Raw genomic sequence first — 18,979 nt, 5'->3', positions numbered from 1 at the left:
GCAAGTAGTGCCTAGATCAGAGCTGCCAAGTAGTACAGATTTTCAGTATTTATTACTGAAAAATGAGAAGAATACTTATGGTTTCATGCAAAATAGTGATTTCTCAAGTTTCAGTTTTATGTGTTGTCCTATGGTATTTCTTTGAAAATACTGAATTCCTCGCCAAAATACTGATTTTCAGCTTTAAAAATACTGAAATGTTCTTGTTCAGGTTGGCAGTTCTGCTAGATTCAGAAAACTGTCTTGATTTTCTTCTTAAAAGACTTGTGCAGTATGCTCTTCTGTAATGCAGATGCTGATGTCAAAGTTCAGTTACAGCTCGTGCAATTGAAACCAAAACAGGAGAAAGTCATCCTTATGCGTTACTGTAAAAAATAAAAGTCACCCAAGGGTCACACTGGACCCAGCTTCATGATATAACCTTTGCAAGTACTGTGGTATCACTTTTTATCAATAATCATTTTTGTCTTTATCTTTGATAATGTAGCTCGTTTATCGAAGTAAAGCCTTGGCCCTGTTAGAGCAAGCATCCTCTTGGAGTCCTGCCAACTTACGAGGGAGCCCTTTAGACGACCAGAGCAAGCTTTGTGAGGGTATGATTGGATGTCTAGAGAAGATTGCCGACGTCGAGTTTGTGGTTGATGTCTGCTCCAAAGCTGCTATGCCTGCCTTTGAAGACACAGCACGAATCTTGCAGTATGCAAGAGTAAGGGTGAGTATGGCTTCTTAGCATAAGCCAGGGTAATTCTGATACATTATTGTAGAGCACTAAGATTTTTCTGATGAAGGATGAATTACAAGCAAGTACAAGTATTCCTTAAAATCTGCATTCAATCACTTGTGTGCAGCGGCGTACTCAGGATTTTCCAAAAGGGGGCAAATTTTGGGGAGGATATTTCGTCTGCGAAAAAATTTGACAAGCAAAAAAAAGGTCTTCAAGTTCAAAAGAGGGGGCACATGTTTTTGCTTCTCAAAAGGAGGGGGGCACGTCCCCTGGATCAGTTGTGACTCGTCAGGGGGGTGGGCAGTCCACCCCCCTGCCCCCCCTTAGGTACGCTAGTGCTTGTGCGGGTCATTGTTGATCAATTTAAACAAGTTCTATATCATTTAAAAGCCTAGGATGTGCTTTTTCCACCTTAAGAAAAATATCTAAATTAATTTTTTGCGACTTATTGTTGGTTTTAGGGTTGCAGGTCACATTTTGTTATTCTTTGAATTCTGTATGAACAAACAATCGGGGGGGGGGGGGGGGTGGGGATAATGGAAGCCAATGAAACATCCCAAGTGTAGAATAGCCTTGTGCTAAGATAACTAATGCATGATAAAGTTTGTCTTAGTAGTATCACTTACCATGATTTTTATATGCCCGTCGTAGACGGGACGTATGATGGTATCACGCTCGGTGTCCATCTATCTGTCAATCCATCCTTTAACTTTTCCTTGATATCTATCAAACCATTAACTTAAGAATGCATTAGCTCTCATAGCCTGTATACAGGAACTATATTCAGTCCCTGTAGGTTATGGGTTGATTCTCATCCTGGTGCAGTAGAATCTATTCAAGACAAGCTCAAAGAAAACCAGTGACAAATAATGTGTGTCGAAACTTTTTCTTACCATTCTACATTTCTACATCAATGCTAGAAAGCTCATGACAAACTATTAAAATGATAGATATCAATGTCAACCCAACTGAAGTCTGTGATTTTAATTGAGCGGTAGACTTATTACCAAGGTTACTGTCAACAGAAAACTTGATAGTGAACTGTTTGTGATAAAACCCCTTTATGGAGCAGGGTCCAATATTTAAGTTGTAGGAATGAATAGCCATGGTTCCCAGCCCATCAGGGAAATCAGGAAAAATTATTTTACTCTTTTCAAGTCAGGGAAAATCAAAGAATTTGATTTAAAAAATACTTCGAATCAGGAAAAAGTGCCTCAAATGAGGGAAAAATCAGGGAATTCTGATCGGCCCAAATTCAAAAGCACAGTAGTTAGTCAGACTCTGTTATAATTTTGTGCATATCAAAACAACATCCATTGAATGACTGGTTTTGGTAGTACTATTTAAATTTACATTATTGTTTTATACTGAAAATACATGTAATTCACTGCAACTACTTTAAAAAACATGCAAAGCTTGGAATGGGTGTAAATAATCATCAGCGAATTCTTGAACTTAATAAGGAAAACTTCAGGGAAAAATCAGGGAATTTTGTTCTCTTGAAAAGCTGGGAACCCTGATAAGTGTTTCCAATGAAGAAATAATGCGTGAAACTTCGTCTTGGGGAAAATGATTAGATTTAAAGCTAATTATAGTTTCCAGGAGCATTTATTTCCAATCGAGGGGGTAATTTGTATATTGTGTCTTGATATATTTTTTGCATAAGTATGGTCTCATTTCTTTGCCACCACCATTATTTTTCCCCAGCTTTCCAAAGTGAATGTCAAAGATGAGATGCAGAGCAAGATAGGAGATTTACTGTCGATGGTGAGTTGAGGGGAATCAATTCACGAAGCAATAAATATGTGATTTTTTTATTGATAATTGTAAAAAGCTACTGAAATCCCTGTCTTTGATTGACTGAGAGCTAAATTGTCAGTGAATGTTGCATCAAATACTATCAAATTTTATCCCATTCTGTTGATGTTGTTACTCAACCTATTTTAAATTGTGTTCTTCAAATGACGAGTGGGATGAAAGCATTAGTGATGTGAAGAAGAAAAAATGATGATAAGAAATGCAGGATTTATTTTCAAACATTGTTGTCTTCATTTTAAGTTCTTATATCTTATTTAAGAAATTGATTTAATAGATGTTGAAGATGAGAAAACCCCAAAATCAGTGCAATTTTGTTATTATACAGTGCGTCCCATTAAAAACGAAACCGAGATTTGGCGATGATTTATCATAACTTTATCATAAATAAGATAGACAAATGACCTATCAATGTAAAGCTTAGAATCTCCTCTTTCATCTGGTATTACTTAGATTATTCCTCATTCACGCATGAGTGAGTAAAAACAATTCGAAGAGAGGATGCCAAAAACTCACTTGGCGGGGGGTATCTGAATTTCAAAAAGAAAATCACATGACTATAAGGTTCAATATCTGCTCTTTTCTTTGATACCTTAATCACAGAAAATGGTCGAGAATTAAAAAAGTTATGATCCCTCGAAACAATGCTTGTATTTCCCTAATTTCATTAAATAAACTTGTTTTCACCGGTTTCCCACAGAAGCTATCGCACGGTAACAAAAGACTTCATGCATGGCTGATCGTCAACAAAACGGAGTGTCGAGTTTGAACGCTCGCCTGTAAAACCTCTTCATTTTCTGAAATTATTGAAATTCAAGCCTTATTTCAAATAACCAGAACTTTGTTATTTCTTGACCATTTTCTGTAATTGAGGTATGAAATTAAAGAGCAGATATTGAACTTTTTAAAAATGTGGTTTTCTTTTTAAAACACAGATACGGCCCGCCAAGTGACTTTTTGGTATCCCCTTTTCAAATTATTTTTGCTCACTCATGCGTGAATGAGAAATAATCTAAGTAATACCAGATGGAAGAGGAGATTCTAAGCTTTACATTGGTAGGTCATTCGTCTATTTTATTTATGATTAACTTATGATATATCATCGCTAAATCTCGGTTTCGTTTTTTCTGGGACGCACTGTATAGTAGTCTTGTATACTTTTAAGAAAAACTCTGTGATCTGAATGCTTTCTTTGTCTGCTGCCTCTAAAAATATTTTCACAATTTTTATGAATTTGTTTTGCTTTCTTTGTTTTGAAAGATTCTTGATACATTACACAGGCTGACTACATTTAGCTTGGTATATGGAAGCAGCGAATACAGGTACGTTTCATGTTTGCAGCAAACTTTTTATTTTCTTCTCCATATAGTTGTTTATACGCACGAGTATAAGCATGAATGAAACATTTCCTTAGATGCTGGATCAGATTGTCATTTATTTTTATTCACATTGACATTAACATTTTAAACTTTTTTCAATCATATTTCTTGTTATTAAGACGCATCTGAATGCAAAGCCTGTTAGTTGGTAAGATATGATGTTGAAACACAAGAAAAATTGGGTTATCTTATTTGCATGAGAACAGGGATGTGTTTCATAAATCTGTAAGTTAAGAGCGACTTTAAGAATGACTGGTGATCCTTTATTGTGGTAAATGATATTCACCATTAAATGTTCATTGGTGATTTATTAGCGCGTAAGAAGGGATCACCAGTCGTTCTTAAAGTCGCTCTTAACTTACGAACAGCGTTATGAAATGGCCCCCATGTCCCTGGTGTGTAAGATTGTGTGTAACTTACAGTGTAATGAAACACCCCAAGGATTTATTACATGTCTATTTTTCTATAAATCTTCATTGATATTTTTTCAGAATAAGAGAAGGTTAAGCTTTCTTTGATTTACATCAGCTTCTTTATTTCAAAATTATGGTACAAAGAAAAGGCATTGCCTTCACAAATCATTATTTAAAGCATATGATGAATGTATAAGTGACTTATTAATATGTTCACTGTCCATTTATTGGAGGTTTATAAAACATTACATCTATTTTTACCAATATTCTGTTTCTGATCTCCCTTTTTCAGTCCAACTAGCTGGGATGCTTTTCTGTCGGGATCCCTTCTTAATGAACTCTTCCTTCATCTAAGTCGAGCCAACCTTGGCAGAGCATCAGTCATTTGGAATAGACACAAGGTATAGATCAATGCAAAAGCAGGGAATTTTATCATGATGATTTTTAAAGATTAACAAAAGTTGAGGAAAAGATGTCAATATTTAGTGTCAGCTATCAAATTCTTTCAATTATACTTTATTTATAGTATAATAATAATAATAACAATAAATAGTTCGCTGCAAAGTATTGCTCTTCAAATGCCATCACATTCAAATCAAAAGCAATAACAGCCAAATTGTTGGGGGAGGGGGCAAAAAATTGGGTGTAGCCCCATACATGCTTGTCTACGTGCAGTGCATGTAACCTTTAGAAGGGTTGAATAAAAATTTTTATTACTTTTGGGGAATTCGATGCTTTTCAGCCAACATCAATTTTTTTGTGCATTAAAAGCAGCCTTTTACAATCATTTTAAGACCGATTCCTTCATTCTTCCAGATCAAAATCAGAACTTTTTTTATCTTTAATGTTGGTTTTTAAAGAAACAGAAAATGGTGACCAACTGCTCTCTAGAAGTTGTATCACAAGTCTTCTTGCTTGAGTAAAGTAATTGTTAAAAACTTTTATAAGGTAGATTAATTTGTGAAAAATGCATGAATTCAACAATCTTGTAATTGATTAACAAACTGGAATCACAGCACATCGTCTTGTGTGAAGTGTGCATAATACTCATTGCAGGCAAAAAAATAACACGATTTTGTTTTTTGGCACTACTTAAGACAACCTACTGCCCAAATCTGCATCATTGGATAAGCTTTAAAATTGCAGTGAATGGAGATTTTCCAGGACTCTTTTGAGCACCTTTTGGGTGAATTTGCCCCGAGCCCATGTGCAATTTTTTCCTGGATTCATTCTCTTCTCTCTCATTGTATTACAGGAAGACTTTGTAGCTGTGATGTCAGAAGACTTGCTTGAGGACATGTTGAGATCTATACCAGGGGATTCCCCATCGAATGACATCATACCCTGGCTTAGGAATGACATCATCCCTTATGTGTGTCATAGCTTCCAACAGGGCAAGGTAGTGTGTAAAGGTTACACTTCGTAATTCCGAAGGTTCTTTATTCCGAAGGTTTGTAATTCCGAAAAAAGCAAATTGCCTATACCTCGATGTTCGTTAATCCGAAAACGTGAAAGGGTTCATTAATCCAAACATTTGTGGTATTATTCCGAAGGTTCGATAATCCGAAAACAAAATAAGGTTCGATTTTCCGAACGTTCGTTAGTCCGAAAACGAAAACAGTTTGTCGTTCTGGAGGTTCGTTAATCCAAAAACGAAATAGGGTTCATTCCGAAGGTTCGTTAGTCAGAAAACGAAATAAGGTTCGTTAATCATTACGTTTTCAGACTAACGACCTTGGGAATTACGAACCTCATTTTGTTTTCGGACAAACGTACCTTCGGAATTACGAACCTCACTTTGTTTTCAGACTAACAAACCTTTGGAATTACAAACCTCATTTCTTTTTTGGACTTACGAACCTTCGGAAATATGAACCTTCGGAAATACAAATCTTCGGAATGACGAACCTTCGGAATAACGAAGCTTCGGAATTACGAATGTATGCGGTGTGTAAATTTTGCTTTTCTTTGCCCTGACCCAACTTGAGATCCCCCCTCCCATTCATATCTATTGTTCGGCTTTGTCCAATACTAGCATAGAGTCTCAAATCAAGCTCCGAAAGATACAATTACATCATCACCCTTGTGAGTAATCATTTGTTACCCCTAATTTTGAGATCCTTACTGTATAAGATACCATAGTTTCACTTCTTTTGCGATGTAGAGTTGACCTTTAACAAATCATAGAAAAAAAATCTCAAGATCATTACCTATTCTGTGATCTGCCCTTTAAAGAAGCCATCAAATATTACATTGCCTAAACATTACACTTGTTGGGAACATTGCTATCAATCACAAGGACAACGGTTATGGCTTCGCAGTCAGTCAAAATCAATGGTACATTCATTATAAACAATCATTCAATAGGGTCCTCTTTTGAAACACGAAATTGGAGAGGATTTATGTCATTGAGTCAATTGAACAAAAGCTGAAAATTTCCATTGATATTGAATGAAGGGATGTTTTTTTCACTGATGTAACATTTTTAACTTTGTGGTTTTTCCTCATATTCTATCTTTTTTATCGGTTTTGCAGAAGGTATTGATCTCATGGATAGAGGAAAGAGTGACCAGCCTTGAAGTGACTGAAAAGGTGAGTAACATGGGCCCAGTTTCACTCACAATATTTATCATCGATTGTAAGTTACCAGCCATTATTACAAGCTGCTTAGATGGTGTAATTTATTCAAATGTGTTTATGGATGGTTGTTTATAATGATGGTAATCTTTTTTTTATTATCATTATTAAGAATATTCATTTACCACCAGAGGATGTATCTTATAATTTTATGCATGATGAGACAGAAAAATTATTTTTGTATTTTCGGGGGCTACTTTACACAACTTATTGCCTAAATCTGCAATGTCAGATAAGCTTTAACAAGGCAATAAATTGGCATTTCCACAGCTCCTATTCTTGATTCCAGGGCTCTTTTGAGCATTTCGGGTGCTAAATCGCCCCCCCTCCAGCCCCCGTTTAATTTTTTTTTCCCTTGTGATGAGATTGTGAATCCTTATGCAGTAATGAATGAATAATTTGCATTAAATAGTCTTCATAGACAATTGATCCTTGTGAACAGGTGACTTTTATTGGTGGAGCATGTTACGCAGTCCCGCTCGGGTTTTCATTATGAAAACAAAGTGGGGATATTGAAATATTTTCCTGTTGATCACGATGCTGTAGGTTGGATGGCCAAGCAATGGGCTAGAGCTGGCTGAAATGATGTTGAAAGGTAACCAACAGCTCCTCAAGATAGCCAGTGGTATCCACTTCTCACAGGCACTCACAGAGGTAAGATGATGCTGGTTTAGCTTTTAATGAAATGTTTGATGGGAATGGATATAGGTGTATGAATTGATTGATTGATGAACTGGGTGGATTTGTAGATAGATCAATGGATTGATGGATGGTTGGGTCAATATAATTGAAGTATGGATGGAATGGATGGGTGGATAAGGGGATAGATTGATAGTTAAATAGATGGATTATGGATGGATATGTAGATGTATGAATGAATGGATTGATATATGGATCAATGAATCAACAGATAAATGAATTAATGGATGGATGAACAAATAAGAAAAAAAAAGCAACTACGTTTATTTTTCAGACAAATGATAGTGACTGCAAAGATTCCATGAACAGACTGAAAGAACTTGTCCACAACTTACAAGAGCTCAGGATTCTCCACACCAGATACAAGTGTTTCTTAACTTTAGACCAGTTTTGCAAGGTAAGCTTGGAACTACCATGTGAGTGATTCATAAAGCAGTTCGTAAAGTTATGCATGACTTTACACACAACTGGAACATTTTCTTTGTAGTAAGTCAAATATGTGTGGATATATATCACATAGCACAAGAAAGGGTCACCAGTTGTGCGTAAAGTAATTTGTAACTTATGAACAGCTTTATAGAACACTTAACTAGGGGAGCATTTTATCAACATTTTCGTCCGACACATCAGATCTGACAACTTTCTTGATTTTAATTGGCGAAGAAGCACTGTTCTATGGTAACTGTCAGATAAAATAGGACTTGTGGGATAAAGTCCTTTCATGAAAAGCTTCCTTGGACTTACTTTGATATTTCAGGCCATATTTAGTTAAAGAATACTCTCCTTTTGCTAATTGAGCAAATAAGGAATGTATTATAAGGTTGTGTTCTTGCCATATCAGTCAGCTGGATATAGTTAAACACATAGATGAAGTGATAAAACGTCAGCTCCCTGAATTTTCGGGAGAGTCTGTAGATTATTCCACCATGATATATGCTGGTTTTAATCAATATTCACATTTTGACTTTGTCTTTGCAATGTATCTAATGAGACTTTCACTGAGCAAAATATAGGTCCCTTGCTAAATAATTTAGGACAACACTCAGCTTAATTCATAAATCTCTAAAAAACTGTTGCTTAGTAAGTTTGTCAGAGATTTGGGGACAAACTCATGACATATATGAAAAAGAGGAAAAAGTTTGAACTTTAGATTGTGAATTTATTTGATTGTTTGACATAAATGGAACACTTTTTATCAACATGCCAGAACACAAATAAATGTTTGTTGACCATGTTTTAGTGTGACTTAGTGGTTTGATAAACATGATTTTCTCAAATAAACTTTGTAAGATAGTTTAGTATTCATGGCTTGGAAGTTCAGTTTCATGGGAGTAACATCTTTCCATCAGGTGACATTGACTACCCTCTTCACAATCTAACAGATAAGAACTTAATTCCTAGCTGGAGAATTTTTCATTGAAAAGTAAATTGCTGCAGTTATATTTAGAGGATGATGGGAAAATCATTATTATTTATTTATTTATTGGTGTATATGCACATAAAAATTGACCAGCAGCACAAGCTGAAAGGGTCAATTTGCAAAAATTCATGAAGTACAATATAGAGATAAAACAAAGCAAATGAATAAAAAAGTAAGTACAGTATTCTACATCAAAACCAATTATCTCCAATCTCCAATTAAAAAATGTATCTCATAAATAGAAGTTTGAGAAAGAGAGAAATAAGCAAAGGGGAAGAGGCAGAGAGAAGAAGAAGAAGAGAGAGAGAGAGAGAGAAATGAGAGTAATGGAAAGCAAAAGAGGGAGAGATGGGGTATGTCCTCCAAATAGAAAGAGAAAATTGATTAAGGTAGAGAGAAAAACAGAAAGTGTTGAAGAAGAGGAGGGTGACATGGAGAACACAGAAGCCAAAATACTGTCAATTATGATTGACACTTCTTAAAAATATGTCTTGCTAAAATTATCTATTCTTATGCAGTGTTGCAAGAAACTTGTGATCAATTACAAGTCTATTTTGGTTCTTAATTAAATCAAATATATATCTGACAATCAATTGCAAATTTGTATTTGGGAGCTGATCTTCTCTTGCAACAAGCCATAGGATCTGATTTGCTACACTTAAAAGTGATCAATCAATTGTAAAACTGCAGCAGAATATTTGCAATTGATTGCAAATAGTTTCTTGCAACACTCCCTTGGTAAATATATGTTTGGTTGTTATCGGTTTATTTGAAGGAAACGACAGAGAGCATATCATTCAGGATGTTAGAGAGGGTTGCTGCTCCAGAGCTGGTACCAGGAACCATCACTAAGTGCATCATACCCTATGCTAAGGATCATAAGCTGGAGGTGGATAATCTACTCTTGAAATATATTGAGGTAAGAAATTGAACCCCCAAAAATTAGTGGCAATGCACTCTGTTATGCCTATACAGTCCGAGCTCTCTTATCCGGCCTCCCCTTATCCGGATCTCTTTTATCCAGACGCACACTTGCCGAGGTTGTGTTTCTTCTTCCAATTCAATCTAGTACCTGGGGGAATTGAGATTTTAATCTAAACTCAATCCTACGCAAACTCACTTTGATCACATATATTTTCCAATATAGTCTACCTACACCACATTATTTTTCAAGAAAATATCTCGCCCAAATCAGCGAAAGAACTTAGGATAATTTTCGAGTGAATCAGGATTTGCGCTAGTCCCAATGTGTCCAGATAAGAGACTTCAGACTGTACTCAGATATAATTTTGATAACATGTTATGATTCTATAGCGAGACACAAGATTTATTGCCTGAGTAGTGATCGATGGGGAAAACATCACATTCTGAATTGATGAACTTTTGACCAATCCTAATGCAAGAATTCAATTCTATTTATATAGGATCTTCTTTCTGTACCAAGTCTCTTTGCTACGTATGAAGCTTCCTGGGAAGCCAAGGCCATCACTGTCATCAGATGTATCAAGGATCTCACAGTAAGAATTACCTTTCTTTTCTCCCTGTCAATAAATCATCATTTTGTTTTACCAACATTGTGTGAAAATCATTGCAACAGCTATTTGTATGTTTTTTTTTATGACCCTTCTGCTAAAGATAGTTATATTTCCTTGTTTGATCGTATAATCATGTGTCAAACTTTTTTATCTTGAAGCAGAAACTTCAATAAAATGAAATGAAATGATCATTCGGAACCATTTCATGAAAGTTACCATCACTGGAAGTTGTCATTCACTAATAATTACCATAGTAACAGCCAATCAAAACCAAGGATTACGCTAATATTACCAGTGAATGACAACTTTTCAATGATTACAGCAGACTTGAAATAACGCCCAAGTGAACTGAATTACAGGTACTTGGTAGGAGATGATTCTGTCCATAATGCATGTACTGCAAGGAAGCTATGGGAGAGTGAATAAGTAATTTGTTATTAGCCTGAACATCCCTGGGGCATTAGGTCAGGATTGAACAATTATTGAAGATAATAACTTTTCTTGTTCATTTACTTTACAGCTAGAGTGCTTTTGAAGTGAGGTCTTACAAATGATTTCTATCAATATTTTTATTTGGAATATGGTTTTGATAGAAATACAGGATGATATTTCCTTTAAAATGGATGTGATAACCTTTATCATTTGTAGAGTCAGTGTGGAGCCATACTTGCATTGATGCAGAAAGCACCTGTTCCATGGAGCAAAGGAATGGAACAATTGGTCCAGTATGGATTGTCTCTCAAACATCCTATGTAAGAAAACTGAATATATTCCTAATATCTTGAGGGATGCCTCCAAGATCTTATGTTTAAAAAGCCATTCCTGCATACACAAAGCCTTCATAATCTGACCTTCCATAAGTTGCATGTATGCCTATTTGGCAGTATTATTTCAGACCAAGGGGGTGTTTTACAAAGATTTAAGCATGACTTAAGTCACACTTAAATGCCGACACGTACATGATATGCAACGCGTGATCGTATTGATAGATACGCAGTAGTGCGCATCCTCATAACACGATCTGACCAATGCGATCAGACCTTTCATACCGTACGCAACTCTGTATTTAAGTGCGACTCTAAGTCATACTTAAATCTTTGTGAAACACCCCCCAGATTCTGCAAGAGAAGAGATAATTACCTCAAATGTCAAACAGATTTTTATGGTTCCACGGGAGTGGACCTACACATTTGATATATTTTTTTTAATATATTATTTTTGAGTAGTTATTGTGACTATAAAACAAGAAACTTGTGTGTTTTGCAAGATTATGACCATGTCCCTCTTGTACATATTGATGTTAGTTGATGTGGAGGAGCCGTGGTGTAGTGGTTCTGACTCTCACCTTGTATACAGTGGGTCGTGTGTTCGAATCCCACCGCGATCTGGGGCCTGTTTCACTAAACAGTACTTAGTGTAACGGGACTTAGTGTCGCTGCGACGCGTCATACACTAAGACGGGTCTTACTGACGTCCTGTTGGTGCGTCAGTTCCACTAAACAGTTCTTTACTAAGTCCTGTGTGCGACGCGTCTTCAACAATAAAACGTCTGGATTTTGAGTCTACGAAGCCTAATTTCGTGACCTTCGACTTTATGTGTGAAGATAAAAGTAGTAATTTCCCGCAAGTTTTCGTCTGCATCGTCTGCGACTAAAAAGTGAAAGGAGGAGGAGGAGGAATTTTGTCACTTTAACATAATTTTGACTACTGTAGGAGGATAATGGGGAAGGTATACCTTTTTCTTAAGACGACATATAGAAGTAAAATATTGAAATTGAAATGTATGCAGTGGAAGTTGTATTTGATACCTCGACGAAAACAAAAGATTAACCATAATTTTACCTTTTTGTTTTTTCTCAAGGGAGGAGGGGGTGTTGAGTACAAAAAATAGTGCTCATTACCCCCCCCTCTCTACTATAAACACATTTGGTAGTGTACAGACAGGCAATGACATGATGTTGGGCAATTCATAAAAATAAATTAATAACAATATGCATTTGCCTCAAAAAGTTTAGGAAACGCCTAGAAAAAGAAGCAAGGACTTCCAAAGGGTCGAAGTCGAAGCACTGTGGCCACTAGCAAACATGACATTACACTAAGAACAGTTCCTACGTCTCGTCGAGACGAGACGTAGGCTACGCTCTGTATGCAACTTAGTTAAATGGGTACTAAGTACGGTACGCGTCTTAGTGGTCTTTGTGAAACTCCCGCTAAGATGCATCTTACATTAAGTCCTATAACCGGACTTACGGATGGTTAAGACGCATCTTAGCGCTTAGTGATACAGGCCACAGGTGTCCTTTGGCAAGGCGTTAATCCACACTTTGCCACTCTCGACCCAGGTGCTAAATGGGTACCCGGTAGGATGTGAAAGTCATTGTAGCTTGTCCAGTACTGTGTGCGCCTCACAGGCGACTGACTGGAATACTCCCCAGGGAGTGGAGGATGTGCACACATTGTGTGCGGGAATGACTGATTGAATCCGATGACCGGGGTAATAATATATCTGTAAAGCGCTTAGACACGTCGTTCCGATGGATTAAGCGCTATATAAAAGCGGATTATTATTATTGTCCAACACCAACTGAAATTTCTAGAAGTTGGTCTTTCAGAGTCTAGAAAGAAGGGAATAATTCTCATTTTAGTGTACAACTACATCAAAATACTTTCTGGAATTTCGTGGATGTAAAGATGTGAAATGTGACAGTAAAACAGTTTGGAAAAATTGCAAAAAGATTATGCTTTAAGTGGTCATTTAAAAAGGGGAAATAATTTGACTCGGCCCTATAAGAGCGAGTAAATATCACAATCAATTATCAGTGGTTCTGGGGGTTGTCTTTAGTTAGATAATGGCAATATTGGGTATAAGATAGCATAAAGTCTGTTTTCTGATTGAGTTTACGCTAAAATTTCCAATCTGTGATGTGTTATTTCTGACAGGGTGGCCAAGCTTGAGGAACACCATGGTTTCATGAAACTCAGGGATATGTTCATGAAGTATGACTTGAGGTCAGTGAGTCTTGGAGATGCAGATAGCATGAAGGTGAGTTATTTTTTGAAGATAAATTAATGTAGTAAGAGTAAAAACTGACTTCATGAGAAATCTGTAAAACCAAGTTTTGTGCAACTCTAGTACCCCTGTAAATAGAGAAAAATAAAATAATAATGTCATATTTAATATAGAGTAGCCACTTTAGTTCTGAAAACTGTTCTCCCAGTGGGCCCTGCTTAGTATGGTGTTATTGTTACCCCAGCTTGAGCATGGTTACCTTGATTGGGTGTTCTAGCGTTCGAGGAATTTGTTCCGACTGGGTACCCATTCACCTTACCTGGGTCGAGTGCAGCACAATGTGGGTAAATCTCTTGCTGGAAGAAAACATGCAATGGCTTAGAATTGAACCCACGTCCCTCAGATTGAGATACAAGAGTCATAAAAAGTCCCCATAAAAAATTCCTTGGTGTCGCTTTGCTTTGAGGGAAAGCAAAATTTGGCATCGTCCAAAAATGTTACAAGATTATCTCACACATTTGTTTCATGAACATATCGTGGTGAGGGAGGTACATGTAACAAAAATTAAGAGAGGTTTCTTGTTTTCCCCTTCAGCTTGCTGTGAAGAATATCTTAAGCAGAGATGGTCCAACTGTTCTAGAGGATGCCTTACGCGTTGTCAAAGCCCAGTCCACTCAACACACTGAGATGGATGCTTACCTCTTCAGGCTTCAGTACCTTATCAAGTCCAATCAGGTAGGTTGTCATCACGTAGAAGTAATAATAATAATAATAATAGGCATTTATACAGCGCCATCTATCTATCTAGAAATATTCTATTCCGAGGCGCGTTATTATTATTATTACCCCGGCTTTAGCTCGAGCTGCCTCTCAGCGCTCATACATTCAAGGAATTAATCCTGCCGGGTACCCATTTACCTCACCTGGGTCGAGTGCAGCACAATGTGGATACATTTCTTGCTGAAGGAAATTACGCCTTGGCTGGGATTCGAACCCACGACCTTATGTTTCAAAGTCAGAAGACTTGTCCACTAGGCCACAACGCTCCACATGTTGTACTACATAGGAACCAACTGGCCGAACAAGATCTCATATGCCGAAAACTTTACAACATCCTTCCAAAGGGAATTTGAAATTAAATGTGATGAAATTGGCCAAAATCACATTTTTGTCTCACCTGCGTAGCAGAGTGAGACTATAAGCACCGCTTTTCCGACGGCGGCGGCGTCAACATCAAATCTTAACCTAAGGTTAAGTTTTTGAAATGACATCATAACTTAGTTCGTGAAACTTGGCCATAAGGTTAATCAAGTATTACTGAACATCCTATTAGAGTTTCATGTCACATGACCAAGGTCAAAGGTCATTTAGAGTCAATGAACTTACACCATGTTGGGGGAATCAACATCAAAATATTAACCTGAGGTTAAGTTTTTGAAATGTCATCATAACTTAGAAAATATATGGACCTAGTTCATTAAACTTGGACAAAAGGTTAGGTAATCAAGTATCATCAAACATCCTGCATGAGTTTCACGTCACATGACCAAGGTCAAAGATCATTTTAGGAACTTTGACCGATTTGGGGGTATCTGTTGAATTACAATCAAAACTTTAAAAGTTTTTGGATCTGATTCATGAAACTTGGACATAATAGTAAGCAAGTACAGTCTGACCTCTCTTATCCAGCCTCCCCTTATCCGGATCTCTCTATTATCCGGACGCACACTTGCCGAGATTTTTTTTTTTTTTTAATTCAATCTAGCACGGTACGTGAGGAAATGAGAGTTCAATCTAAACTCAATCCTATACGTAATCTCACTTTGATTACATATATTTCCCATTATAGTCAACCTACAAAAAAATTATTTTCATGAAATTATCTCACCCAATCACCTAAAGAGCTTAGGCACGATTATTTCCAGTAAATCAGGGTGCAGCGCAAACATTTCATTACGTTTCTCTTTTTACTTCGCGGGAAAAACAACACATGTCTCGCTAGCTAACGTTAGGCCTCAATACGGACAGCGCCATCTATCGTGTTTGAGCCTACAATCAGTGTAACAATGGCTGACATCGCGAAGCTGCGATACCCGCCGCGATGATCTAATTGTAAAACCTGGTTTCATCGAGTCTTTCTCTTTCTTTCGAGGTATGCTCGATGTATACCTCAGTCATTTTAGGAGGTAAATCATCCAAGAGTTTTATGGCCATCGATCGATTTCATTTCCGTAAAAAAATGCCTGTAATTTGCAATGATACTGCAGTGAATACTGTCTGTACGCCCACTACAATAGTTTAGCTACTGCCGTTGGCCTGGGGAGGCAACCGGCAGCGCAGCTGCGTGTATTTGATATTGGGTCTCCCAGATCTGGATTGGTGCTGGTCCAAACGTGTCCGGATAAGAGAGGTAGGACTGTTTCACTGAACATCCTGTGCAAGTTTCAGGTCACATGATCAAGGTCAAAGGTCATTTAGGGTCAATGAACTTTGGCCAAATTGGGGGTATTTGTTGAATTACCATCATAACTTTGAAAGTATGTTGGTCTAGTTCATAAAACTTGGACATAAGAGTAATCAAGTATCACTGAATATCCTGTGTGAGTTATAGTAGTTTCCAAAGTCAGCACTGCTGCTATGTTGAATCGCGTGATGCTGGTGAGATTGCCAGAGGCATTCCACTTGTTATAGTCTTTTTTTCTCAATGTGGTGAAATAAGGTGAAAATAGTTGATCAGTGATATTGTGTGAATTTTCAAAGTTTCTACATAAAAGGCACATTTGGTAATGTACCATTGTAAGTGACAAAGAAATTTCACATGAGAAGGGGAGTGCAATAGAAAGCTGATATCATTAAAAAGTTACATCTTAACTCTTTGTAGGTATTTGTGTATTTTATGATTGAAGATAACATTGATGATAACATGCTTGATATGATTGATATCATTAAAAGTGTTTGGCAATACAATCTACTACCATATATCCAAATTGTACAAATTGTCTTTCCCCTGTAAGTAAACAATTTCATAGATGATACAGTCAGAGCATGTGCTAATGAAGGTAATTATTACTAACAGCTAAAATCCATTGACCTGAAAATCTGATACACACACCTGACATAGCACCACTCAAATCAGGCAAGCTGGTATTACAAACATTGGGTGTAAAAAGAAGGTGAATAGAATCTAATAGATGGAAGGTGCATGAATGGAGTAGAATGCCCTTCAGAAACAGTTATTGTTTCACTCATGGTGGTATTCATTTGTCAAAATGGAATTAAAACCTGTTCATGGGCACCTTTCTTACTTTGCGAATACATGATCAAAGTGTCCCCCCCCAAAAAAAAACAAACCCAAAACTAAAACTCACATTTGAAATATCTGTGGATATTAGAGGACATGGTTTAATATACAAAAAGCGAATAGGCATGAGTGTGATGGTGCGAGATTTCACATGAGGTGCAAGATAGATGCTCTATTCAATGAGGCGTTAGCCGAGTTGAATAGAGTCTCTTTTTCACCTCATGCAAAATCTCGCATCATTGCACGAATAAGAATGTTCGCTCTTTGTGTCGTACAAAGCCTCGGAATTTAGCGAAAATATGAAGAAAAAAACTTTTCTCTGCAGTTTTCTATGAAAAAGGAGCAAAAATATTGAAAGCGAAAAGCAAATTCCACAAGCGCACATGACCTCGGGGAGCATTGCGCATTTAGCCAGCAGGCTATACGCTTATTTCACCTTCATTTTTTACTGAGCACAATGAATTGAATTGTATTGTGACGTCACCTCCTAAAGCCGTGCAACAGTACATTCTGGACGATACATTTTAGATGGTACGTCATGTGTGCAACAGTACAAATGTTTGACATTCGGCCTCCCATTTGCTTGCGTACAACAAGCTATTAAGTAGGCATTGTACAACTCCACGTGGTCTATTGCTATGGGTCAATTTACCTGCAACTTGTTGCAATTGCCCCCTCACCCACTTTCCATTTCATTGCCCAGTACATCCTCCATCCATATCCCAACCCTCCAACTCCTTGTACATTCAGCAAGGTTTTTAAGTACATCAAGGATATAAACCTCTCTTATGATCTACCTGTTATATAGTTCAGTGAATATAATACTCAAACTTTCGCACAAAGTACCCACATGTATCGTCTTCCTGTCCATTTGATCAGCGTGTATCTCCATTCTTCCTCTTTTGCTTTTGCTGCCTTTGAGATAAGACATACACCTAACTCCCCTCTCAAACTGTGTTAATATTTGCAAAATTGATCTATTTGTGTTCTCCAAAATAATCTTCCCCTGCTTAAAGTTTTATGCTTTTGCTTTTGTCCAGTCGTTGCATGCTGCCACTCCCCCCCCCTTCCATTCAACTGGCAGCAATCCCATCTTAGAGTTTGCCTCCTGATGGCGAGAGTCATCTTGGCCTTTTCTCATATGCTCAGAGATTTGATCTTCACTCTTTAAATAGTCTTTGCTTTCACTGCCCTGGTACAAATCACTTCCTTCTAGTGTCAAACATGTCTGGTCGGCACCTGGCCTTTCTGAGTTGAGCAGTTGCTAGCCATGAGAGTTCCCTGATATTTAATTGTTCTCCATTTCCATGGTGAACTTGATACACTCATGTTGAGAGTTCAGGTGCTGTAAGATATTGTTGGTATCCTTAGCTCCATGTTGCCAAACCACAAAAGGGTTGTCCTTTGAGTTTGAGTGTTGCTGAGTGGGGAGCTGTCTCCTTGAAATGTTTACTGAACATGTTAGCTACCACTGGGGAAAGGGGAGACCCGAAGGCAGCCTCCTCTGTTTGCTTATAGAATGTGTCTGTCCATCTGAAAGAGGTGAGATTTAGGCACACTTTCTATCAGCATCTGAACTCTCAACACGAGTGAATCAAGTTTACCATGGAAATTGAGACCAAGGAGGCTATTCCCTTTCTTGATACCAAGACTACGAGGACAACACAAAGATCCCTATCCCACCTGGCCCCAGTATTACAAAGTTATGATGGATAGAAAAATATATTTTCTTGATATGCTGTATATTAATGCACTCATGCTTTTATTGAAAATTCAGTGTGCTTCTCTTAGTTTACAAAGGACATTGTGCAAATTTATTAAAGAAAAAGTATTGACATTGATGAATTTCCATACATGAGATTGAACAGATCGAGCCCATGAGGTTAGTGACCAGATCTACCTGAGAGGGGAGCTTGAACATATCAAATATGTTTTGAATTGTAGCAACTACCCCTCACATAAGATCTGCACTAAACTTCCCCCTTTGTAGAACCGTCTTGTAGCTCAGCCCAAGGCGAGAGTCATATCCATATCTGGGTGCAGCCT

At 37.3% G+C, this 18,979-nt stretch overlaps 1 protein-coding gene across 2 annotated transcripts in view; it reads left to right on the top strand.

Moving 5' to 3' along the window:
- Window positions 1–18,979, top strand: part of LOC121425702 (kinetochore-associated protein 1-like) — a 103,673-nt gene that overhangs the window by 21,730 nt on the left and 62,964 nt on the right. For both annotated transcript variants that reach the window (XM_041621872.1, XM_041621871.1), the window contains exons 13-25: window positions 488–712; window positions 2,432–2,491; window positions 3,800–3,861; window positions 4,624–4,732; window positions 5,587–5,730; window positions 6,867–6,923; window positions 7,515–7,622; window positions 7,942–8,064; window positions 9,863–10,006; window positions 10,512–10,604; window positions 11,271–11,374; window positions 13,563–13,665; window positions 14,227–14,367. In XM_041621872.1, coding sequence (XP_041477806.1) covers window positions 488–712; window positions 2,432–2,491; window positions 3,800–3,861; window positions 4,624–4,732; window positions 5,587–5,730; window positions 6,867–6,923; window positions 7,515–7,622; window positions 7,942–8,064; window positions 9,863–10,006; window positions 10,512–10,604; window positions 11,271–11,374; window positions 13,563–13,665; window positions 14,227–14,367 — 1,473 coding nt within the window. The remainder of the gene's footprint in view (window positions 1–487; window positions 713–2,431; window positions 2,492–3,799; window positions 3,862–4,623; window positions 4,733–5,586; window positions 5,731–6,866; window positions 6,924–7,514; window positions 7,623–7,941; window positions 8,065–9,862; window positions 10,007–10,511; window positions 10,605–11,270; window positions 11,375–13,562; window positions 13,666–14,226; window positions 14,368–18,979) is intronic.

The sequence above is a fragment of the Lytechinus variegatus genome, chromosome 12 (genome assembly GCF_018143015.1).
Source record: "Lytechinus variegatus isolate NC3 chromosome 12, Lvar_3.0, whole genome shotgun sequence".
Lineage (NCBI taxonomy): Eukaryota > Metazoa > Echinodermata > Echinoidea > Temnopleuroida > Toxopneustidae > Lytechinus > Lytechinus variegatus.
Note: the sequence above shows the minus strand (reverse complement) of the source record. Positions and strands in the feature narration are given on the sequence as shown.